The sequence below is a fragment of the Patella vulgata genome, chromosome 8 (assembly GCF_932274485.2).
Source record: "Patella vulgata chromosome 8, xgPatVulg1.2, whole genome shotgun sequence".
Classification (NCBI taxonomy): domain Eukaryota; kingdom Metazoa; phylum Mollusca; class Gastropoda; family Patellidae; genus Patella; species Patella vulgata.
The window spans coordinates 4,247,823-4,274,716 of NC_065886.2; the positions used below are offsets into that span (position 1 = coordinate 4,247,823).

At 36.2% G+C, this 26,894-nt stretch overlaps 1 protein-coding gene across 4 annotated transcripts; it reads right to left on the reverse strand.

Annotated features, from left to right (window-relative positions):
- LOC126829914 (uncharacterized) lies at nucleotides 1-8,240 on the reverse strand. 4 transcript variants are annotated; one of them, XR_007683585.1, is made up of 3 exons: nucleotides 8,033-8,240; nucleotides 660-7,592; nucleotides 1-221 (listed from the first exon to the last, which is right to left on the reverse strand). XR_007683585.1 is itself a non-coding variant. In XM_050560084.1 (2 exons), the coding sequence occupies exon 2, from the start codon at nucleotides 7,360-7,362 to the stop codon at nucleotides 5,089-5,091; it is 2,274 nt and encodes a 757-aa protein (XP_050416041.1). In that variant the 5' UTR covers nucleotides 7,363-7,592; nucleotides 8,033-8,240; the 3' UTR covers nucleotides 1-5,088. The 4 variants fall into 2 exon arrangements, 3 of the variants coding, with proteins under 3 accessions (XP_050416041.1, XP_050416043.1, XP_050416044.1); XM_050560084.1 differs by having other exon boundaries at nucleotides 1-7,592.
- Nucleotides 8,241-26,894: the final 18,654 nt, after the last annotated feature.

A 26,894-nucleotide genomic window follows, 5' to 3' on the forward strand; every position in this document is an offset into this window, starting at 1 on the left:
TTTACTCTATGACAAGGTTTAATGACGATAATATTTCAGAACATCCATCTCATAATATGACAGGTCAATAAGATATAGATCTGATCTGCAGACTCAGAATAACATCATTTTAACATCACATCAGCAAAGACATTCTTCAAGTTCTAAATTATGACATTATAACTTCAATATTGTCTGGTGCATGGAATACACTTACAAGTGTACAAACATAGACATATTAGCTGCAACGAGACAAAAGCAACAATAAGAACACACATCAACATCTAAAAATCTTAACTTAATCTGTCGTGGACTAGACTGTCCCTAAAATTTAGGCCTTTTTGCGTACTGTCAAATAATAGACTTCCAACAAAGTTTACATTAATTACTATACACTTCACAGACACAGCTTAGACGTAAATCATAGTTACATCGATCAATTATCAATACAAATTCGTTTTCATACGAAATAACAGACAGGCAAACTCATCATTTCGTAAATGAATTGCTACTACTATCAATATGGCGGGTATGAAGTAATATGGCTGCCAATTTGCTACATTTGGGCAGCATACAAATATCATTCTAATAAATCTACAAATGTACTTAAATATATGACTTCTGGCAAACTAAAGAGAGGCGTTTTATCTATCTTTTCAACATAAATTTAGTTTACATACCAAATTGTGTCCTACCAAAACTGTAAATTTCAATTGGAACTAGACTAGCGTGTTTGCAACATCAAAGGCTTACCAAAGACCTCGTGCGAATAATTACGTAATACGTCATTAGTATCTGCGTACTCGGACTATTCTCTTGAGCTCTATATGCGAGACCTACTGGAGAGGCGTTAATGGTCAACTCCGTTATTGTCATTTTTGTGTGAAGTCTACATTCCGGCCTCCTAATTGACGAAACATAGTGTAGCAATTACAAAAAACCTTAACTAATAACTAATTGACAAAACTAGAGTAGCAATTACAAAGCCTTAACTAATAACTAATTGCAATAACTAATCAAACAATACAGCATTCCAAAGTATTTTAAATATTTACAGTCTTACATACATGCATTTCACTGATTATGATTTTCAATATTATAATACTGAAATTTATTTCACATATCCATATTTATGGACGGAGTATTGTGATTTTAACACAAATTGTGTTCTTATAACTTTTCGTCACATTCTAACACTAAGCACAACTTTGAAATTGGGCGTTGCAATATACCACTTTTGGTTTTAACTGTTGCTATTCTCGATAAACCACCTTTATCAGTAATAACACTTATAACACGAGCCAAGGCCCACGAATTTCTGATATTACTATCAATTACAAGCACAATATCACCTATTTCCACATTTCGTTTTGGATATAACCACTTTTGGCGCTCCTGTAAGCATGGCAAATACTCATGGATCCAACGTTTCCAGAATATGTCAGTTAAATATTGAACTTGACGCCAGCGACGCTTTATGTAACTATCTGCTTTCTCAGTTGCTGATGGTGAATAAGACAAGTTCTTGTATCCTGCGCATAACAGTTGATTAGGAGATAATGCATCCAAATCGTTTGGAGTTTCAGCAACTTTAGTAATCGGTCGATTGTTTAATATGTGCTCAACTTCACACATTAATGTTTGAAGCGACTCATCGTCGAGACGACTAATCTGATCCTTTTGTAGCGAACACAACACTTTGCGAACAATCCGAATTAAACGCTCCCAAACACCACCAAAATGGGAAGCGGCAGGTGGATTAAATTCCCAACGAATTCCTTTCTGAGTGAATTCCTTTGTTAGTTTATCTTTGTTCCATTTATCAATACATAGTTTAAGTTCTCTGTTGGCCCCGACTAAATTTGACCCATTGTCAGAACGGATAAATTTTGGCATAGAACGACGTGCGATAAAACGTCTTATTGCATTGATACACGAGTCAGTGTCCAATGATGATGCAATCTCCAAATGTACTGCTCTACTATTCATACACGTAAAAATAACGCCATAACGCTTTACAACCGATCTTGCGCGTTTGATCTCAAAAGGTCCGAAGTAGTCTATTCCTGTCCTATGGAATGGCGCTTCACCCGATATTAAACGCTCAGCAGGCAAATCAGCCATTTTCTGTTGCAGTTTGGTCGCAGAATATTTACGACATACAACACACTTTGAGATAATCGATTTAATTAAGTTACTTGCACCAATTATCCAGAAAACTTTACGAACTTCTGAAAGTGTAGCGTTTTTACCCAAATGTCCAACGCGAGCATGGGCTTCTCTCACAATCAGTGTTGAAATTATAGAGTTTTTAGGCAATATTATTTGATGCTTTGCATCTAAACACATATCTGCTCTGCGCAATCGTCCACCGATCCGTAAAACACCGTTGGCAACATACGGATCTAATTTTGACACATTTATAGACCTTAAAAGTTTGGCTTTATGTTCTTGATTGTTTTGTTCACAAACTTCGACAATTTCGCCTAAGAACTTTAATTGTTCATGCTTGACAATACATGATTTGGCTTCCTCCAAATTTTCGACAGTCAATGTAAAGCTAGTTAATTTATTTCGACACCATCTGACGCACTGCCTTAATAGCGCTACAGCACGCACAAGACATTTCCAGTTAGAATAATGTTTAACAAGTTTGTCAATTGGACTTTCACGTTCAACAGTTACAGTCACAACACGTTTAATTTCTGAATCGCTGATTTCATCTTGATCCAAATTGTTTGGAATTTTACCACTAGGCCACGTTGATTGATCATCCTGTAGAAAACTTGGACCTTTAAACCAATTATTGTCATTCATAAGAGTCTTAACGCTACAACCACGTGATGCAACATCCGACGGATTTTCTTTCGATGAAATATAGTTCCATTGATCAACAGATGTAGCTTCGCGAATAACTGACACGCGATTAGCCACAAAGGTTTTAAACCTTGTTGCATCGTTTGAAATGTACCTCAGCACAGTTGTGCTGTCTGTCCAAAAATACACTTTGTCAATCCGACACTTGAGTTCATCAATAAGCTTCTTGTTTAACCTGGTCGCAATTGTTGCTGCAGTTAATTCCATACGTGGAATCGAAATCTTCTTCAGGGGTGCTACTCTCGATTTTCCTAAGATTAATAAGCAGTTTATTACGCCATTACTATCGACTAGCCTCAGGTAACTCGATACACCATACCCGGCTTCACTTGCATCGGAAAAATGATGAACCTGAGTTGATACAACATCACAAAATGAAATAGTCTTAACACATCGAGGGATTCTAAGAGTTTGTAATAGTGGTAAATCCAACAACCACTCTGATCATTTCAATGAATATCTTTCACTAATTTTATCGTCCCATCCGTAAGCACTTTGACACAATTCCTGAAGTAATATTTTAGCAGGGAGCAGCGCAGGTGCGGCCAAACCCAAAGGATCGTATACAGCACTAAAAATAGATAAGATCCCTCTTCTTGTATAGGGTTTGCTGTTTAAGTTTATTTGAAATGTTAACGAGTCGGACGAAACATCCCATTATAATCCTAAGGCCCTTTCTATAACAGGGTCGTCTTCTAATAACGATATTTGCGACAATTTACCACGTTCAGCTAGCGGAATTGAGTCCTGAACGAATGCACTATTACTTATCCACTTATGAAGGTGAAAGCCTCCTAATTTACAAAGTTTTGTGAGATCCTGTACAAGGCCTACAACCTCATCCTCTGGAAGGTCTGTCGATTTTAATAAGTCGTCGACATAAAAGTCATTTAAAACACTTTGACAAACATAGTCATTAAATCTATGAGAATTGTTGTTTGCAGTACTTTTTAAGGCAAAGTTCGCACAGCTTGGAGAAGACACTGCCCCGAAAAGATGAGCTGTCATTTGATATTGTTTAGGTTCAACAGATAAATTGCCATTAGGCCACCACAAAAATCGTAAACTATGTCTCTGTTTTGGTGGGACCTTTACCTGAAAGAACATTCCTTCAATGTCTGCCATAACTGCTATTTTACCTAATCGAAAACGCAATAAGACACCTAATAAAGTGTTAGTTAAATCTGGACCAGATAATAAGGTGTCATTTAAAGATACACCTCTGTATTTAGCCGAACAATCGTAAACTACACGTAATTTCCCCTTCTGTTTGTGAACTACCGCATGATGGGGTATAAACCATAGTCTGTCATTGTCACAATTAATCTCCTCTTTGGGGACTTCCTCAGCATAAGATTTTTCAAACATGGAATTCATAAAGTTTGTGTAGTCTTCATGAAATTTCTGATTTTTTCTAAACTTTCTCCGTAAAGATTCAAGTCTATCAAGTGCCATATTAAAATTTTTAGGTAACACAACATTATTATCCTTAAAGGGAATATCAATTTGATAATGCCCACTAGAATCAAGAATAATTGAATCACTGACATTATTAATAAAGCGTTCATCTAACACCGAATTTTCCTTCTTATCGTCAATGTTTCGTTCCGGAAAATCTAAATTAATAATAGTCCGAACAAGTCTATCTAAATTTTGAGATTGTTCAATTTCAGCACATAAATTTATACTGTTACTCAAGACACGATTTGCCATTAATTTTGATGATTCATTCTCTTCGCGCAGGACATTCCACAATATCCATCCTATTGCAGTCTTAGACGCGTGGGGAGAGCCTTGTGGCCCTATCCTATACTCTTGAGGAGTATAGGCTTCAGCAACATTATTACCTATTAACAAACCAACATCACAGTTTAATTCTGGGATGTCAATATCCTCAAGATGTGGATATTTTGAGATATCACTAACTAAAGGGACATCACTCTTTGTCACAGGAATTTGATCAATAGTATAACAACTCTTAATAATGATAGAATCTGACATATCGTACCTGTAAACTTTGATATTACTTAATATAATAGTAGGCATACTATTAGATTTATTCATAGTTTGTAAATTAACACTAGTTTGTTTACCACTTAGACCTAAGGCATACATTAAAGTATGTGTACAGAAACACACACTGCTCCCAGAATCATTGAAAGCATAAGTTTCAACAATTTTACACCCATTTACAACTTTAACCGGTACTATGGGCATTGTACATGTGCATAGTCAACTCTGCTGTGCAGGACCGGCCTCCATATGAGAACCATCCCTTTCTCCATTTTTGTCATTATGCAATATGGTTGGATGTTTTACATTACATTTCAAACAATCTAATTTATACCAACATCGATAACGTCTATGCCCAGGTTTAAGGCAACCAAAGCAAAGGTCTTCATCACGAATATATTTATAGATTTCATCATAAGAAAGTTTCTTAAGTTTTCCACAATCATTAATGAAATGTTTTTCACCACAAAAGTGACATATGAGTTTCTTATTTACATCTATATGAAAATTCTTAGATCTCTGCCTTTGTGACCCTTGACTAAAGTGTGGTGGCCTGTTAAGCTGAGGGGGTTGTACTGGGGAACAAATTGCCTGCATGGCATCTTTACCATAAATAGGATCTGATAATTTTCTAGATTCTTCACGGATAAACTTAACTAAATCCTCAAAAGATGGAATACAATTAGCACCCTTAACCCTTAAAGCCACATTTCTCCACCGATCTTGAAGATAGTAAGGCAACTTACTGACTAATTGCTTTAAATTCTCAGGATAATCTAAGATTTTTACAGAATTAATGTTTATAACAGCATTTAAACATTCTGTCAAGAAAATACCAAATTCGTCCAATGATTTTGCGTTATCAGATTTGATAGGAGGCCACTTTAATGCCTTATTAACAAAGGCTGAAGCAATAATGTCCGTATCACCATATCGTTCATCAAATTCTCTAAGTGCAGTATTGAAAGCTATCTCGGCATTAAGATAACTGAGTCCAGAGACAATGCGGTGGGGCTGACCATATGTATAATTTTCTAAAATATTAAGCCTGTCTTCAAAATTGTCACAGAATATCAAAACATTGGAACTCAATTGTCTCATAAATCTATTATACTCAATTGGATCGCCTCCAAATTTTTTGACATCAATTTGAGGTCTCTTAAGAGACTGTATAAGATCACGGTTAAAATCATAATTTGAATTAACTTTTGCAATAGACGCTGACTGAATTTCATTGTTTACAAAATTTGGAGTACCATTTAAGTTACTAAGATTGACAATTAATGGCTTATCAGAAGTTTGACAAATGTGTGAAGAGCCCTTTTTTAAAGGTTTACAATCTTTGTTACTAACAAAATTTGAAACACCACTTGAATTACTTAAATTGACATGTAATTGTTTAACATAAGTTTGGCAGGAGCGTGAAGAACCATTTTGTAAAAGTTCACGATCAATAACATTAGCCTTTGCTTCTGCGACAGCCACTTCTGTCTCTAGATTTAGTTGTTCTTCGCGTAGTTTTATCTCTAATTTCTCTTTCTCTAGTTGCTGTCTCTTTATTAACAATTTCTGTTTTTCTAACAATACTGCCCGTTCTTGCTCTTGTCGAATTTTGATCAATGATATGTCAGTATACCGAGAACTAGATCTTGTAGACTTTCTGCTTCCATGATTACTGGCACTGTCTTCAGGTCTTATCTGAGAGTCGGTTCTTTGGAGCTGAAACCACTCTTCAACATAATTTCGAAACCTTTTGACCTCACTATCGAATATTCGCAAATCAGGACTGCCCAATTTCGTAAATTTAGTTTTATTTACACAGACTTGATACTGTTCATAAAGACTCAACCATTCTTTATACTGTGATCTAACAGTTTCTACATCAATTCCTGTTATTATCAGAAGAGTTATATCTTTGTTTCTAATATTCAGTTTGTTAATCAGAACTTCAACATTAGTATCATTAACATAACTGTTAGTTGAATGACAGGACACATAGCATTCGGACCTGACATTTTGACTAGAGTCTGGCGGAAACACGCGCTCAGGTATTACGTCAATACCTGGACTTAACAAGCACGGACTTAACAAGCTTCCACCAGTACTGTTCCTTGGTAACACACTCTCAGACGTTTCGACAACACCTGGACTTAACAAGAGTGGACTTAACAAGCTACCATGAGGAGAGTTCTTACGAAACACACGCTCAGATACCGTCTTACGGATATCTGGACTTAACAAGCGTGGACTATTTACATCTGAAGAAAACTCACGCAACGACTTCTGGACGAAACCGTGACTTAACATGCGTGGACTTAACAAGTTTTCAGCAGACACACTTCTTCTATAATTCGGATCCATTTTCAAACAAACGGTAGACTGGTTCCAACTGAAATCTGGTAATAATTTGCTAATTAAGATGTAGCTGCGGCTAACTAGACATACTGCGACTACTAAAATTGCGGTAGGTTTGCTGAATAAGTTTCCAAACATCAGAACAACTTTACTCTATGACAAGGTTTAATGACGATAATATTTCAGAACATCCATCTCATAATATGACAGGTCAATAAGATATAGATCTGATCTGCAGACTCGGAATAACATCATTTTAACATCACATCAGCAAAGACATTCTTCAAGTTCTAAATTATGACATTATAACTTCAATATTGTCTGGTGCATGGAATACACTTACAAGTGTACAAACATAGACATATTAGCTGCAACGAGACAAAAGCAACAATAAGAACACACATCAACATCTAAAAATCTTAACTAAATCTGTCGTGGACTAGACTGTCCCTAAAATTTAGGCCTTTTTGCGTACTGTCAAATAATAGACTTCCAACAAAGTTTACATTAATTACTATACACTTCACAGACACAGCTTAGACGTAAATCATAGTTACATCGATCAATTATCAATACAAATTCGTTTTCATACGAAATAACAGACAGGCAAACTCATCATTTCGTAAATGAATTGCTACTACTATCAATATGGCGGGTATGAAGTAATATGGCTGCCAATTTGCTACATTTGGGCAGCATACAAATATCATTCTAATAAATCTACAAATGTACTTAAATATATGACTTAGCTGGCAAACTAAAGAGAGGCGTTTTATCTATCTTTTCAACATAAATTTAGTTTACATACCAAATTGTGTCCTACCAAAACTGTAAATTTCAATTGGAACTAGACTAGCGTGTTTGCAACATCAAAGGCTTACCAAAGACCTCGTGCGAATAATTACGTAATACGTCATTAGTATCTGCGTACTCGGACTATTCTCTTGAGCTCTATATGCGAGACCTACTGGAGAGGCGTTAATGGTCAACTCCGTTATTGTCATTTTTGTGTGAAGTCTACAGAGTATACACCATGAAGACGGGTATACACCATGAAGACGAGTATACACCATGAAGACAAGTATACACCATGAAAGACATTCTTAAAAAAGAATAGTAACATTTTTTTTTTTTTTTTCAACTGGTCGGGATACGCCTCGAGTCTGATTTATGATCATGGGAACGTGTAGTATTATGAAACCCATAAAGCGGAAAGCTAACTAAACAATAGCGATATTGCAAGTTTATACAAAATTTCGGCTATTAAAACATACATTATGCAAGAGCTAAATCTGCCTATTGCGGATCTTTCTTTAGGCCTGAAATGTTATCTAAATTATTAATTAGACATTAATTAACATATTTCTCCGATATTAAATAGATTAGAACAGTTCAGCCATATTTTGATTTAAGCTAAAAATGGAGGAGCGAGACTTAGCTTCGAACAACCAGTGCGGTGGTTGAAATTATTGCACACGTCTTGTTAAACCTTTAAAGGCTAATATCTTCGCTCGCAATAGAGTAATTTGAATGACATTTTCACATTGTTCATTTTACATTATATATATATTTTTTTTAACTATTGTAGCAAGAATGGCTAGCTCTTTATCTAAATCTAACACAAAGGGAAAAGAAATTGCCAGTAGGAAAGCAGGGACGGATCCCCTCTATATCCACATATAGCGCGATTTGGTTTGTTACATAATTCCCATCCGTCGTCTTTTCGGGTAGAAATCGTGGAATAATTTTTATTTTGAAGGTTTTGATGTTTAATGACACCCCCCTGGCTGTGGAAGAGACAACATGCTGAATGTCAGAGACACAATCATTGCCCTATTGACCAGCCAGTGCCCTATCACTTCGTAGGGGATGACGCCTTTGCTCTCCGAACCTGGATGATGAAACCATTCTCCCATCGGTCACAGGTCCAGGTTGTCTCGTGCCCGACGTGTCGTGGAGAATTCCTTTGGAATTTTGTCTCAAAAGGTTCCGTTGCTACTTGACGACGATGCATCAGCACCCCGACACTATCAACCTGATCAGCATGTGCGCCTGTGTCCTGCACAACCTCATCCTCATCAGATACCCACACGCAATTTCAGAAGTGAACCGCGAAGATCCGGACACACATGATCTGATCCCTGGTGGATGGAGGACTGACCGACACCTGCAGGGGTGCTGCCTCTAACCGGCCATCATACCCAGAAGAATGCAAAGGATCAGCGAGACTGAAATTCAGACTGACCTGTCGGATCTATTAAGATGGAAGACGCCTCAAACTGTACATGTGAAAAATAAGGGGGGGGGGCAGATCTAATAAGACATCCACATGAATTCCTAGTCTCTTGTTCCAGAGATCCACCACTTTCGAAATCCGAAATCATCAAATCTTGTTAAAGACAGCATTACCCATGTATTATTGTAAGTTCAGATGAGAATGCCAAGGAATATTAAAACATTATTTGAATTTGAGTTGAATCTGATAATCCATTCAAGAGTTGTGTTTTTTTATTTTTATAAATGCCCTCCCAGTTCTCTGTAGCAGCACAATGCATTATTCAATGAATTCTGAAATAAACATTCAAAAAAAAAAAAAAAAAATTCTATCTGCACCGACGCGAACGCCACTGTCGTGAACTAGTCGTGAACTATTCGTGGCAGTTCGTGACAGTCGTGGCATGGCGCGCACTACCACGCACTGGCACGCATCCTCCCGCATCGTCCCGACGAGTTCACGAACAGTTTGCGCATAGTTCACGACCCGGTCGCTAAATTTTGTCCTGACCAAAATTTTGAACATTTAAAAATTCTCGCCCCAACATGGCACGCAGTCACGTCGGGTTTACGCACACTTCACACCAGTTTACGACTAGTTTGCGCACTGGCACGACTCGAGTCGTGCAAATGCGTGCCACGGAATCGTGCAAGTGTCAGCCTTGTTAAACGCTTATTTCTACTCAGGTAAATGATGTCAGTACACCGCACGTGCATTTCACGGTTTAAATCAGGTCAGGGAAAATGTTCATAACAGGGATATTGATTGGTTGAGAAAAGCAAACATCATCCAATCATTTTGAACAATAGCCATTTCTTGTTGTTTTGCCAACATCCTGGTTGCATCGATTGTAGTGGATAGCAGAAATGAATGCGGGAATTCGTGGAAGAATCCTACTTTTTAATGTCACAGATATATATTTCAAAGACCGAGAATATCAGTTCTGAAAGAGATTTCAATTACCGCGAAGATTTACAAGCCCGATCCTTCACAGAACAAGAAATTAAAGCCATGCAGATGAGTCGAATTCCGCCAAACACGAGGAAAAATACCAATTGCATAGGAATATGGTGACACTTCGAGATCAGTACAAAAGATTGGATTTTAACTTTTTTGATAAGCAAGGTACATTTGTTAATTTCCGCACAGATCAATTCATTAACTTCGCGACATCCACTGACACACAAAAACAAGAACAGCCATTAAATGAAGAAGAGTTGGAATTGTCGAGTTCTCAAGTTTGTAGTGTCGAAAATGCCAATGGATTAATTTATACTAGTAATATATTTGGATTACGTGCCGCGGGTGAGTATAAACCGCGACAAAATGTGAAAGTGTTTAGTGTTGAAAATGCCAAGAGATTAATTTATAATAGTAAAATATTTGCATTATGTGCTGCGGATGAGCATAAGCCGCGACAAAATGTGAAAGTGCGACAAAATGTGGAAGTGCGACAAAATGTGAAAGTGCGACTAGATATCAAAATGTAAAGAAATGTGAGACAAAATGTAAGAATCTGACTGAGAGTGACGCACATTCGAAAAGTGCTGAGACAGTTGAAAATGATGACTCTTTTACCATAACATGTTCAAAACGGGTTGTAGATGTTCAAATAAATATGTAAATCATGATTTTGTTATTTTTGTCCCGTTTCAACTGATACACGGCCAGTTTTCAACTGATACAATCAGTTGAAAAGTGGCCGTGTATCGGTTTATACCCTCCCATTTTCATCAAAGAGTCGAGAAAAAGTATGGGTATAATAAGGTATTACGTTATTTTGTTTTAAAAGAAAAGAGGTTTTATATTTACTTCACACAGCCAATCGTCATAATGGTAAAATGACGTCATGCCGTCTCCAGTTCATGAAAGCTTCCACAGGAAGGGGGCTGAGAATGAGAAAGCTCGTGTTTCTAGTACTAATTTCACAGAAGGAGTTAGCAGTTCGTTTGTTGATGATGACCTTAAAGGAGCTAAATCGCTAACATTTGGGACCTAGAAATTGACAAACGTGGGCCGCAACGTATAATACTGTAGTATGAATGTATATAAACTGATTTACATTCAATGGTTTTCGTTTTTACCCCAATTTCTAATCAGGTATGTTCGGCGAAATAAGCCAGCAGTCTCAAGCGAGTGCAAATTTCTAGCGTCCAGTTATTCCAGTCTACATACTCCTCTTGATTTGGTGCAATGTGTCTAGATTCGTCCCTCGAGTCTCTTGATACAACTGGGGCTGAAGCGCATTATGATACACGATTCGTGTACCAATGGTAAAATGTTTATTTTGTCTTAAATATTGGATATCAAAAGCCCATCTTTTTCCGGTAAGATCACAACATGAATGTTGATTTAATTTGACAAATAATTCGTGTTTTCAATGTTGAAGATTTTGGATGATATTGAGTTAGAGACTTAGCTCCTTTAAGGAAATGAAATGGGGTTTAACGTCCTACTGTTCTGCTCCTAACCTGGGCTAATGAAGACGGGCATACGCCATACAGTGTGCTATGAGGGAAATTTTTGCCCGGACAGCGGCACTACGGCCTACTCTTATATCGAATTCCAACTGCCAAGGGATCTTTTACGTGCACGCCAATGTGTACACGGGACCTCGGTTTTTCGTCCCATCCGAACGACTAGACAGCTGTCCTTGTCAGCCCCTCCGTCCTGCATCACTGACAAGGGAGAACCACGCCGGAAAATCTGGATGAACTTTCTCGGCCAGTGCAGGGATCGAACACCCGACCTCCAGGCTAGCGAGCTAGCGTCTTACCCACTTAGCCACGTGATCCCCAGCTCCTTTAAGTTTCTTGTGTTGGAACAGCTGTTTTAATAACAGTGATTTGTCATTCAAGGCTTTATGAGTTTGCAGCAAGATTTTAAACACATTTCGTGTTTGTGACGGGCAGCCAGTGTAGGACACGGAGTACTGTGGAGATATGATAAAATTCCCTTGTTTTAGTTAAAAGTCGTGCTGCAGAACTTTGAATGTTTTGTAGTTTTCTGACTTATACTCAGGAAGTCCATAAAGCAGAGCAATGTGGTAGGCTCGTTTTGTGGTTATAAGGGCATGGATGAGATTTTCTGTTATTTCTGGAGTGAGATGAGATATTTCTATATTTGGAAGATCTGTTGAAGGTGGTAAAAGGCTGATGAACATATTGACTGTATATGACACTTGAATGAAAGGCTAGGTTAAATAGTAGTTCCAGTATTCTTGGCTTTTAATGTAGGGATAATTGTTTCTTTTTGTTTATTTCAGCGAATTTGGATAATTGTTGTTTTGTACCAAGAACCAAAAGTTCGGTTTTCTCAGGATTCAGTTTTAGAAAATGTCTAGTCATCCAGTCATGTATTTCTGCAAGGCAGATCTCTGTTCTTTAAACATTAGTCCATGTGACAGGCATATATTCAGTACCAATTTGATGAATTGGTTTAACTATTGGTTTCACTTAGCCTTAGTTCTAAATTGTTCACAATTGGTTGATGGACTTACGGGTCACTTTGCCAAATGTCAGTTTAGCGGCCATCTGTAAAAATAGCCGCGATTTTTTAAAAATTTGAAATAGTACGAGTCGGTAAAGCCTTCATAACTCCTCAACAGTTTCGCCTATGGATATGTAACATAGCTCAAAATGTTCATAATATAATTCTGCATCTGCCGGTATATGATATATGTTGTCTAATTAATATTATCAGTATTAAAATAAAAGATTAATCTGAAAAAGCAACATTTTCGATTTTTTTCATGTCTAAGTTTACTAACAAATGATGTTCAGCCATATTATCTATTTGGTCAACTAAAGTGATTTAATAGATATCAAAAACATTGATCATAAAAATAATATGAGTGTCCCAAATTCAAGATGGCGGAAATGCAATTTTTTTAACAAGAAATTGATTCACTTGAAATATCTGGGGTTTTTTTTACCGATGAGAACAAATAAGAATAGTCTTGTTAAACCAGACTATTATCTTTCAGAATCTTCTAATCGTCGAACTGATTACATTATAGAGCCTGGACGTTGAAGACTAACAAAATCGAGTACTGTCCATTTCTAATGACCTCGGCCTTATGGCTTTATCGCGTAAATCATTAATTTCCATCATAGTCCGGATTTTTTTCCGTATGCAAATGACGTACGTCGTACATCCCATATAAGGTATATGTTCTACTATGCAAGGTTCTATTGTGCATGTGTCTATTATGCAGAATGCAGAAGTGTAATGTGCAAAATAACTATTATACTGTATTTTGTATTATTGAAAAGTGTATTCTGTATTTTAACACTGTGACATTGGTATTGTTGAGCAATGGAAATTGTAAATTGTAAAACTAAAATACGTATTGTGAACTACTGACATTTGCAGTTTGCAGCGTGAACAATGAAATATTATTGGCAACGTTATCCTTCCATACAGTGTAGCCCTGAATAATCTCATAAAACTTCATTTGAATACACGCGCACTGTATAGAGCTTATACCCGATGCCTGACCAAAAGCATTCAGGCATTTAGTATTTAATGTGTAATGTTATTGGTCGCTAGTGTAGATATTATAAGAGTATATGACAGGGGTCATATTCATTCAGGCATTTAGTATTTAATGTGTAATGTTATTGGTCGCTAGTGTAGCTATTATAAGAGTATATGACAGGGGTCATATTCGATCAGTATTTTGTTCTAGAAATTAAATGTTTTGACCATTTGAAGTGTATATGGAAACCTGAAAGGATATAATATTTAACTAAGTAAAAAGCTGTACATGAATCAGTATGAGTTTCAAACAGGCAAGTAGAGATTTTTTGGGTCACCATGTAATATAGTAAACTCCTTGATAATTATAGTAATTTAAACATACATTATTCAATAGCTCAATCTGCCTGTTGCAAGTCTTTCGTTAGGCCTGAAATGTTATCTAAATTATTAGTTAGACATCCAGACCATAATCAACTCTCGATGTCAACGCTAGCCTGCGATATTTTTTGGTTTATGATCCGATTTACTGCTCAACTTTCATTCATGATTTAATCATGAAATGGATAATCGAGAGTATGTTTTTTTTTTATCGTACTGACTTTAGTAATGATGATCGAGGCTAGGCCGAAATTTCAATCGCTTAATTCTCTGTTCATAGTGGATGAATTTGAATGAAATTTACATTTTAACTATTATAGCGAGAACTGGCAGCTCTTTATCTCAACTCCAACAATGCATGTTTAATTGAGAGTAGAAGCTGGCAGGAACTCGATATTTCAGTAAGATTTGCATTTAAAGGGCATATGGCTCTGTCCTTTGTAACAGTAAGCTATTCAAAAGTACCGTAATATGAATGCATATACTAAAATTTTAAAAAGTTATTGTAATTTCTAATCAATTATGTTCGGTGAAATACGTGAACGGTCTAATTGAACGATCGTCGTTTACGACTGTGTCGTAATGCTGTATTTTGGTGTTGTAGCTTATTCCAACACTAACGGCTATAACTCCGACTATAATCCGATAGATAGTTAAAGGGCCAATCCCGATAATATTTTGGAGAACAAATTGGTGTTAAAATCCCTTTAAATCATCTACCTTAGGGCTGAGCAACTAACTCAATATATGTGATACGTTTTCAAACAACTTAAATCCGCCAGTCTCCGTCTGGAAATGGAGACCGGTGTCCCAACCGGTATTATACGGTGTCTGGATAGAACCAGGTGTAGGTGAAATTTACCTTTCGTTATCAAGTACAGCACATGTGTCACTCACTGTATAGACCTCTAAAGGAACGGGAATCGATTATCAGGTCATCCAACGAAGAAATTGACCCGAAATCTTAAAAGGGTTACATGTCCGGATAAGCAGTTTTGACGTTCACGTCCAAACGACTCAATATTTTGATCTGAAATTTTGAGACAAGGTAAATACACCACTCCTCTATTTTTTGGCGCATAAATTTCATACGTACTCGGACTTTTATTTTTAAGACTTTGTTCAAATCGGGATAGTCCCTTTAAAATTCTATTTGTAATAAACGAGTGTACGAAACTGGCTAACGGCCACAATAACCATATAGGTATCACCAGTCTTAAGCTACAGTAGAATATAGAGCATATTTACAAGCTTAGGGTTAAAAAAAAAAAAAAGAGATGGGGTTTAACGTTCACTCGACGCAGACTAGGTCATTTCGGGACTAACATATGGTTTAATTTTATTTCAATAATTCGCTTGCGCGTAGGGGTCTTTAGCAATGGGAGGAAACCGGAGGACCAGGAGAAAACCCACGAGATTGGACAGGCATCCCTAAAACAAGCTTAGGATTAAAATAAATACACGATTATATGTAAGATGATAACGGATGTTTAAATATAGAAGACGATATGGACATATGGACAAGATGATAATTACGTAATATATATATCGTTACATTAAAAGACTTAAAAGATTAGTGAGATATCAATTGCTATTTAATGTAATATATACAAAGATACACTATAGCAACACCCTTCCACTCGGACAAGCTTTTGACCTGAAAAACAAATAAATGAATTTGTATGGATTTAGAAAATGGTTAAAATTAAGGAACACAGTAAAAACTGCATCGAAAAAGGCAAGTCGCTACCTGAATATCATCCTCAGTTTTTTTATTGAAAACACGACTTATTTATCAATTTAAATCAACATCAAATATTAAAGACAAATTAAAAATTTTAAAAATTGGCACACGAATCGCGTGGCAGAATGCTTTTGAGCACCGTTTGTAATGAAGCGACTCGATGAACGGGGCTTAACATGTCTCACAAGAGAATACTACTAGTGTAGACTGGAATAACCAGACGCCAGAGACTGTCATTCAATTTGGACCTTCGCATGTTTCGCCGAACATACAGTAACTGAAGAATAGAAATTACTATAAAAACAGAAACGATTGAATGTAAATCAGTTTATACACATTCATATTACATTATTATATGCGTTGCGACCCATTTGTGTTTATTTTTAGTTGGCAAAGAATAAAGATTTAGCTCCTTTAAATACCAGAAAAAACATTTAATAATTTCTTGGTAGAAACAATATATTTACACAAATTGTCTATCAAATTACGGATACATTCAACTCTTTTGCCACACAATATGTCGCATTCATGCATGGTGTTGTTGCAGATATGTAACATGCCGGTCATATTGAACGATAGACGGGTCACGTAACTTGGTTTCGTGTATTTTTTGTTTCGCATGGTCCTTTATGTATACTTTAGCAAAATCATCTAAATCATCCTCGGACACCCACGAATACGTCGTTGTTGAGAGACCCTTCCAACGAATAAAATATTTCTGTTTGTCCTTTTTAATTCCTTTTCTGATAGCTTCCTGGTTTGATTTGGTTGCTGGGTCCTGTTTGCAAAGGTAGCTTACATCAAAATTCACATTTGTGCTCTTAGTCCATCGACTTATAGTTAGACAAACACTATTTGTTGGTCCTTCGATGTGCGTTTGACAACTTTGATTAACACTGTCCAAAGGCAATGAGTCGGTCTCAACGGAGACTTCAACAGTTTTAGGTACCCTGGGCTCATTTGTATCACTTCGTGTAGAAGAAATTAACGATGCTTCTTCTCCGGATTACGATGAATAAAATTGCCCCACTTAAAACCTATTTCTGTGGAACCATTGTCATGTCTAAGGTTCCAAGTTACTGGTAATGTGTCCATATAAATGTACATGATGACGGCAAAATCTGCTGCTGGAAAATAGCGTTCCATATCCATGTCGTTGTGACTTCACTCTTTAAGAGGGTTCACCGGAAAATATGAGTAACTGAATACTTGACCCGCTTTCTCCACCAAATGCCGTAGTGCTGTATTATTGGGGTTGCAGCTTATTCCAACACTAACGACTATAACTCCGATAAGCAGAGCCCGTGAGAGGGGGGACAACTGGGGCACATATCCAGGGGCCCGGGGCCTAGAGGGGTTCGGAGGTATATCGAGTAAGGTTTTTTAAAAAAAATTGTTGGTATGAAGTAATAAAAAAAATATACTGTTACTTGATCGTAAAGTAGAAGAAAACCGGTGATTTTTCTGAAAGTTTGTACCTAGTGGAGTGGGTAAACTTATAAGGAAACCGTAAAAAATATTAAAAACATGTATAAATATATCAGGCTAAAATATGTTAAGAGCATAGTAAACTTATAATCAATTAAAAGCTTTAATAAATAACTCTGTTTTAAGATTCTTTTTGAAACTAGATCTAGAAACAGATGGTTCTCTATCGTTACATATATACTATTCAAAAAAAGTAGGGGATATTTGATTTTTAAGTGTTATTAAAGTCACCTAATGAAACTGACGAAGAAACAAATGACAAAATGAAATGAAGTTCACATTCATCGATTTATTCCAAATGATCGTTAGACTAAGTAAGGCACAGACTGAACATTATAAGGGTAAAATGATACCCGGGGTCAAACAGCAAAGTTACCACAGCATCACAACCAAGTCAGTAACGGGTAAATCCTCCTCTGTTTGCCAAACCAGCATTGATCCGACGTGGCATACTCCTAATGAGACGTCTAAGGTCATTTTGGTCCAGATTGTCCCATTCCTGTTGCAACGCAGCAGCAAGTTCTTGGACATTGGCAGGACGTTGTTGACGTTGACGTAACCTCTGTCCAAGCATGTCCCAGACATGCTCGATGGGGGAGAGGTCGGGACTCAGTGCTGGCCAAGGTAATGTGGTGATGTTCTGTTGTTGGAGGTAACCTGTAACGATCCTGGCCCTGTGACATCTTGCGTTGTCATCCTGGAAGATGAAACGGCGGCCATGACGTCGTGCGAACGGCACAACATGGACTGCCAAGATGTTGTCCCGGTAGTACTGGCCTGTAACACGCCCTGCAACAACATGTAAAGCCGTTCTTCCAGCAACAGTGATGCCTCCCCACACCATAACAGAACCACCCCCAAATCGATCATGTCTGATGACGTTAACGTCTTGGAAGCGCTCGTTTCGACGACGCCACACCCTCCTACGTCTGTCCAAAAAATCAACAGTGAACCTTGACTCATCTGAAAACATCACATTGCTCCAGCGTCGATTATCCCAGTGTTGACGATCCCTACACCAACGACGTCTTGCCTGAATGTGATGATCTCTCAAACAAGGGATCACGCGAGGACGTCGGGCGCGAAGGTGACCCCTATGCAGTCGATTCCGAATCGTCTGGCCACTCACTCTCACACCAGACGAGCGCCTGTGTTGTGCCGATCTGTAGCATGCCAAGGGCACGTAACCTTTCATTTTGGGTAAGCCGACGCATATCAAAATTTGTTTTCTGGTCACTAAAACAATTAAACTGATGTTTCCACCCTGGAATTCAATGCCACAATGACTGTAACATTCAAAGTCAGAGTCGTGCAAATCTTGGGTTGGACCTCCATGATGATCCCAAGCATCACCTGCATTCCATGCGGTAGCTATTGGTGCGTTTGGGCGTCACATGTAACTGGAAATGTTTCTTCTGTTAGGTTCTATAGTGACTTTTTTCGTAGTCATTTGCATATTTTAGTATTATGCCCCCAAAATCAAATATCCCCTACTTTTTTTGAATAGTATATTATAGCGAGCCTGCCAGCTCTTTATCTACCTAGTTTTTAAGAGCTTTTAACGCTTTCAGTCTGTATGTCTTTCTTTCATCAAATAATTTCACGTGTGTTTCTGAACGGCACTTCAACGCACCGAAAAATTGTTTGTTTTCTTTTATAAACTTGATTATTTCCTTCTTGCCTGAAAGAAAGAAATAATTTTGATTTATTTAAAGGTCCAGTTGCAACATGCTGTCAATTATTTTTTAGGCAATAATTTTTTCAAAAGAGTGCTTAAAAGTGAAAATTCACTACTTTCACTTATCATTTTCCATAAATACATGTGAACTGCTTAGCCTAGGAAATTCTTGTACTTGCAACCAATTCATATGTCTAATCTTCAATCCAGATAAACAAGAGCTTGATCCATTTTGAATTTTTTAAAAATTTTGATCATAAAACTGTGATGTAGCAGATTGAATTGAACCACTGTCATTGGGGTACGTTTAACCCCTGGTTCAATGTACCCAAGTGCATTATATAGTCTAATTTGATCATTTGTAATGTCTTTGAAAATAAAAACAATAGATTTAGAATATCACGACATTTTTTAACCCGACATTACGACATTTTCACCCGACACCACGACATTAAGAATGTCGTAATGTCGCGTAAAATGTCGTATTGTCGCGTAAAAATGTCGTGATGTCGGGTTGTCGACTTCATTTATCAATGTTGAAGCGGCCACGAGATCAAGTCAGCCCTCACTATCTCATCCTTCACTAAGAATACTTACCGTTCACTAACTGCGAATCAAGCTGGTCTCACTACCAAGTTACGGGTCTTAATACGAAATTCCTGATATCATATTACATATCACTGAAAAGCGCGTTTACTGCTCTTTTCAAATATATAAATAATTTTCTGGTACATTTGTATTTACTTGCCTTGAGGGGTGATCAAAGACGAATGGTACACAAATCTATTAAATGATGGGAGGGGTTTTCAAAGTAAAAATACGGGCCTTAATACGAAATTCTAGATATTATGTTATATATCCCTGAAAAGCACTTTCATTTTTCTTTTCAAATATGTAAATAATTTTCTGGCACATTTATATTTACTTACCTTGAAAAACTATCAAAGTTGGATAATACTGAACTCTATTAAGTAATTAAATAAGTATTCAATGTCTAATTACGGGTTCTAATACGAAATTCCAGATATCATGCTACATATCAGTAGAAAGCAAGTCCATGGTTCTTTTCAAATATATAAATAATTTACTGGCACATTTATATTTACTTGCCTTGAAAAGTGAAAAGGGTGTGTGTGTGTGTGTGGGGGGGGGGGGGGGTATTTGAAATAAAAATGCAGGGCTTAAATTCCGTATATCTATAAGTAAAGTTAATCCTCTCTTGAAATGTATTTATTATATTTTCGGCGGAATGCATATATACTTTTTTAAATTAAAAGTGATACAAGTTTGGTAGCCTTCACTGGTTGAATTAAAGAGAGTGGTGGGGTGGGGCGAGTGTTTAATGTCAAAATACGTGTCTTAATAGGAAATTCCAGTTATTGTGTCCTACATCACCGGAAAGTAGGTTTCTATGGCTCTTTGAATCTACTTGTTATTTTCTGACCCCTTTGAATATTTGCGCCCCATCTCCAATGAAAACAATCATGTTGCTCTGATGCTGTTCTCAAACAGAATCAAACCTATATCGTACCTGAGATTTGTTAGCATGTTTCACACAACCCAACATTGATCAGCACCGGGATTAAGAGTATCATTGATTTTAACGCTTATTGGGAATACGCCACGGAAACTACAATAGAAACGTATTTACAAAAACTTTCTAAAGAGTGAAAACTGACATATTTCAAGCTTTACTGTATTTAAAGAAATAATTTAAATCAGCTGGCTGAAACCCCGTCTCCGCTATTTGTTCAATCATTCTTTAGGTATAGTGCCAGTTTCCACCGAAAATGATATCGCAAACACATGTTCAATCTATAAAAGCATACATTCCTACAAAATGTTTCTTTAGTCAAGTGAAGCAAAAAAAAAAAAAAAAAAAAAAAAAAAATCATAACTATGCGAGGGTGGGGTAGTAAATTCGTGGTAACAAGTCTGAATAGGCTTATAGGGTAGTTGAACATGACATGTCAGGGAATTCAAAATTTATTCGACAGCTAACCGCACATTCAAATCCAACTTTAAATTACCCATTTTACCATGGTATGTTTTCCCACTTTTAACACATACTTTGAACTTATTATACTTTATACTTTTTGTTTTTACGAAACAACACGCAAATCTTGAAACCGGCACATTGCTTAAACTACTCGCTATTGCAGGAAACTGTGTTTCACTTTGAACCATTTATTTAAAACCTTATACCGACCCACACGCAACTCAGTTTTAAATTTACCATGGCCAAGCCTTTGCCCTGAAACTAAACGCATTTACCGCGATTTTACCAGGTCCCTACCATACCTGGTTAAAAAAATATACATTACTTCAACAGAACAGTACATTACATTCATTTACAAAAACACGTCTTCAATCTCTCTAAGACTTTTCGAAACGGTGTGATTACGATCTTCCTGCCAAGGGTAAATCAAACCTGCTCTTTCCTATACCAGCGGCTGCCAGGCAGGATACGCCCACATTTTCGAGAGATGGATAGAGAACAAGCTAAAAAGAAAGTGATTTTTCCTACAATCAAGGGCCATAATTCATGAAGTTACAATTCGATATGCGCAAATATCGAAAGGAACCAAGATCTTTGGGTTATAAACATGCATTTCAAGTTTCATCAAAATCAAATTAAAATTGTGAGCTCTACAGGGTCCACGCAACCTTGATATATCATATTTTTACACTATTCGCGTACAAGCGGCGGCCATTTTGTCCGGTTATTTTGGTCCGATTTTCACGAAATTCGAACTCAACCTTCCTTACGGTGTAACGGTGATATATAATCAAACGTTTTTTTAAATCGGATAATAATTGTGACCTCAAGAGGGACCACAAGCTAAAAAAGGCGATTTTTCGGACAATCGGGGACCATAATTCAGGAAGTTACGTACCGATGGGCGCAAATCTCGAAAGGAGCCATGATCTTTGGGTTGTCAACATGCATGTCAAGTTTCATCAAAATCGGATAAAAATTGTGACCTCTATAGGGTCCACAAGCTAAAAACGTGATTTTTCGTACAATCAGGGGCCATAATCCATGAAGTTTCTATCCGATACATTCCAATATCGAAAGCAGCCGAGATTTGTTGGGGATAAACCTATATTTCAAGTTTCGTCAAAATCGGATAAGAATTGTGACCTGTAGAGAGTCCACAAACAATTGTGGACGGACGGACATACGGACGGACAGGGGCGACGACAATATACGTCCACATGAAAATGTAGGCGTATAAAAATGTAATGTGTCATCTATTAGGGCGGGACAATTACCATTTTTGGGTAAGTGTTTCATATAGGCACCGTTTAACGTCAACATTATTCTATTTAATTAGACTAATCCGAGCACGAGATGACTGGACGATAGTACCCTACTTTCCAGAAATGGATACTGACGTAAATGTCTGTGAGTTAGTCTAAGATAGTAGCAGAGTAATGCAAGCTACTTCATTACCTTAGTTTTCGTCACACATCATGTAGGTAAAGATTTATATATTAAATAGAACACTTTTCTTAGACCTAAAATAACCCTATAGTGTTATAGTTGTATTAGTTCATAGATACTTGGGTTTTTACTATAATATTGCTTTATAAATTTATTTCGCAGGTCTTCGTATCTGGGACAAATAAGAATAAAATCATACTCGTCCTCGACATTTAGTTTATTGCACAAAATACATAATCTGTCTTTCATAACTGCCTTAACATACCTGCCTTTCTCGATATCTAAATTGTGGCTAGAAAGTCTTATTCTTGTTATTTCACGTATACATTTCTTATTTATCGATTTAGTTGGATAGATCTGGAGTGTAAACTTATCTACAATATATTTGTATATTTGACATTTTGATGATTCAATGATTTTTTCATGGCATTCTTGTTTAAAGATGTCAATTAAACGAAGTTTTATTACAGACAATGTGCGTTTAGGATTTTCAAGACCATTATTTTTCCAAGTATTTCCTAATCCAAGCCTAAATAATTATTTTTTAACATTATCTATCCAGTTATCATTGTTTATGCACATATCATTGTAACATCGTCTAAGAATTATATTGTCGGTGTTAATTAAATTTAACCAATATTTGAATATTCGAATTTTTCTTAATATAGAAAGTGGATATCTACCCAATTCATAGTATATCATAACAGTACTAGTACTATTTCGTGTTTGAAGAAGTCTTTTGCAAAAATTCAGATGTACCTTTTCAACATCCTCAGCTTTATGAAAGCCCCAAACTTCCGACCCATAGCATAAAATACTACTCACGTAGGTGTCGAAAACTGACAATTTTGTTACGGGGTTAAAATAGTTTTCATTACATACTTTTAAAACGGAAAATAGTGCTTTTCTGTCCTGGTCAGATACGTTTTGTTTTTTTTGCGTTTTTATAAATTTACCATCAAAATTCAACAATACTCCTTTTGCGTTTTTATAAATTTACCATCAAAATTCATCAATACTCCTAGGTAGTTAAATGAGTCAAAACTTCAAGATTTTCATTATAAAATGACCAGTTTTCTTTTTCGTCAATTTTCCCACCATTTCTAAAAATCACGATTTAGTTTTTGAAATATTTACAGATAAGTCCCATTGTCAAAATTAGTTCAAAGAAATACTTTAAAATATTTCAAATACCAGAAAAAGAATTACTGCATAGCGAGGCCGATTGGATTCTATATGTGATATTAGGCGACGAATATCTTAATATATGTAAAACACGCACTCAAATATCACTTATCTTATGAAAAGTAATATACAACTACTATACATAATTTCAAGGCCGTATATCGAACTGTCAATCAAATTGACTGACATGCGGTCTCGCACTATAGCGGTCTCGCTTAGTAAGATCTATCAGTTACCAAGGAAGGCATTTTAACATTGAACAATTTATGACGTTAAACTTGAATCAAAAGGTAATGTAACGATTCTGTTTATTATAGAAAAATGTTTGATTATGATATTATTTATTTAGAGAATAAACTAATACTCCAATAGTAATACGTGTACTTTAAATAGCACATAAAATGACCATAATGAAATATGTAATTATTGCCAGTGTTTATTATATACACTTGCAGCATTTTAATTCAAATTCATTCACAATAAACTGAAACCTCCCCTAAAAAAACCCCGATTTTCTCAAATATCGAAAACACTCTTAATCCCCCCCCCACTGATCCGCAGTGAATATTCGCTAGGCCGCGATAATCACTGATAAGGATGATATGATGCGACTTAATGAGCAACAAATATTAACTTTTTTCTTCCGACAAATTAAACTCTAAAATATATTTTTTATGTATTAGAAAATTGAATAAAGACGTTTGAAGTATTTTAATAGGTAAAAATTATTTCCTATTTTAGCGTAAAATTTTACTATTAAAATGAGTAAACGGCGCCATTCTACTCGAATCAGTAACGTTTTATGTAAACAATGCACGTGCATTTGAGCCAATGATTGAGGCCGCGTGATATGACGTCATGTGTTGAAGGCAGTGATCTTTTACAGAGATACTTTCGTAATACTCTGTAAAACAGATTGAATCTCCCCAAACCCCAGTGACGACACAGTGGCCGAATGTATATTATGTCGTTGTGCATGGTGTTAAACATTCGCTTCCACCGAGGGTGATATCGCAAACAAGTCTGTGGGAGGAAAAGTGTTGAGAAGGCGACCCTATCTCCAACCCTCATACACTCACACCAGGGATGGAAACTACGACCGCAAGACAAAAGTGACAGACCTGACCCTAAACCCCCTTAATTCCTTAATTACCATCTACACGGCAGGTTAACGCCTCAACGACTCCTTAAATCCCCCCTCCCCCTCTACCATAATAATATAAAACAATTAAATGTTAAATAATTAACTTAACGTGGATTAAGCTGTGGGAAATTTGATATTTTAGCGAGAAAATACAAATGACGCACCGTTACTTTAACCACATAATAATATCTTATATGAAATGATCGAGACAAATTTGCACAGCTTATTAGTTTAAACATATTTTATTGACAAATATCAAAAGGATTGAGCACAAGTTTCAAAAACTTAGAAAAGCCCTTTCCATACATAGAAATGATAGACATTATTTAATACAAACAAGATTGCGAAATAGTATATACAATAATAAATAATTTATAAGTAATATAAGTAAAGTCAGCTGAATTATATCGCAAAGCTCTATATAAAATAAGTGAAGAGGTGATAAAGAGAATATAAAATTATATTTAAAACATTGAAAAATAAAGTTTAATAAATGGGATATAAATGAACTGATGCATGTATAAAATGATAAAAAAAAATAATAATAAAAAAATGGGGGGTGGGGGTGCGGAAAAAAAAAAAATGTTATCCACCAAAAAAGCTAAAGCTAATAATTTATTCTAAGATGTAACTACTAACAATAACTTTTATTTAAATCGTTTTGAAAGTTTGATATATTTGTGAACTTCAAGGAAAAGGTTTGTATTCATCTCAATTGACAATTCTGAATTGCCGCACAATAGGATATCTATATTTATCACAGAATAACTTGACAATGTATTTAATAGTTCAGCACGAATTACATCATATAAGTGACATTGCAGGAAATAGTGTTCGGCATTTTCTATAAATTTGCCACAAGAACATATGGGATCATTCACAACGTTTATTTCATACAAATCATTTTGCAACGAACTGCACCTATGCCGTATTCTAGTGTGAATACTATTTTCATGTCTATTACCTTTACAGTAGTAGATTGGCGCTTTATGTATTAAGGAACGTAATTTTTGTTTGTATAGATATTTGAAGGATTTAAGAGTGGTTGATTGCTTTATGGGGTCCTCTAATAATTCCCAATCTCGAATTGTTGTGGGGAAGTACGAAGTTTGGTGTAATGTTGTTCTACAATAAGGATATCTATATTCGCTAATGTTTCTTAAATTGCATTTTTGTGGTGTTTGTTGATAATATTCTAGAATGTCATATAAGTATGCTGGGTTTCTCTGATTTTTAATTTGAAAAAATATAGTTAGTCGCTTTTGTGTACGTCTGTCTGACAATTTATTCCATCCGGTTGCAAAATAAAGCGCTTCACGAGAACAAGTTTTAGTTAGTCCAGTCACAATCCTGGCAGCTTCTAGCTGTACCTTATTAAGGGTGCTTTAATTTTTTAAGTCCTATTTAGAATTTGTCTTATAAATGCCATAATCAAGACAGTCGCCGTGGCCATATTCCCCGTGTCTCTTTGATCACAAACAATTGGAGTAAGCCAAGAATACATATATGATAATATGCTTCTAATGGGTGAGAAATTGTTATTCGCATGGCATATTTCCAATCACAGGGGTATAATTTAGAACAAATAAAAATGAAAATGGTCTACAATGTTTCATACATTAGTGTTTTACACGTATATTACACTTTCTCCATACAGTAGAATAAGAAATATAGTTAAAGATACATTAGGTAAAGAGCTGGTAGTTCTCACTATAATAGTTAAAAACTAGATAATGTAAAGGGAATTTGCTGAAAATTTCAGTCAAATTGATCCATCCTCAACCGAGAATTTAGCGATTGAATTGTGGGCCTAGCCTCGATCATCATTACTGAAGTCGGTACAATAAA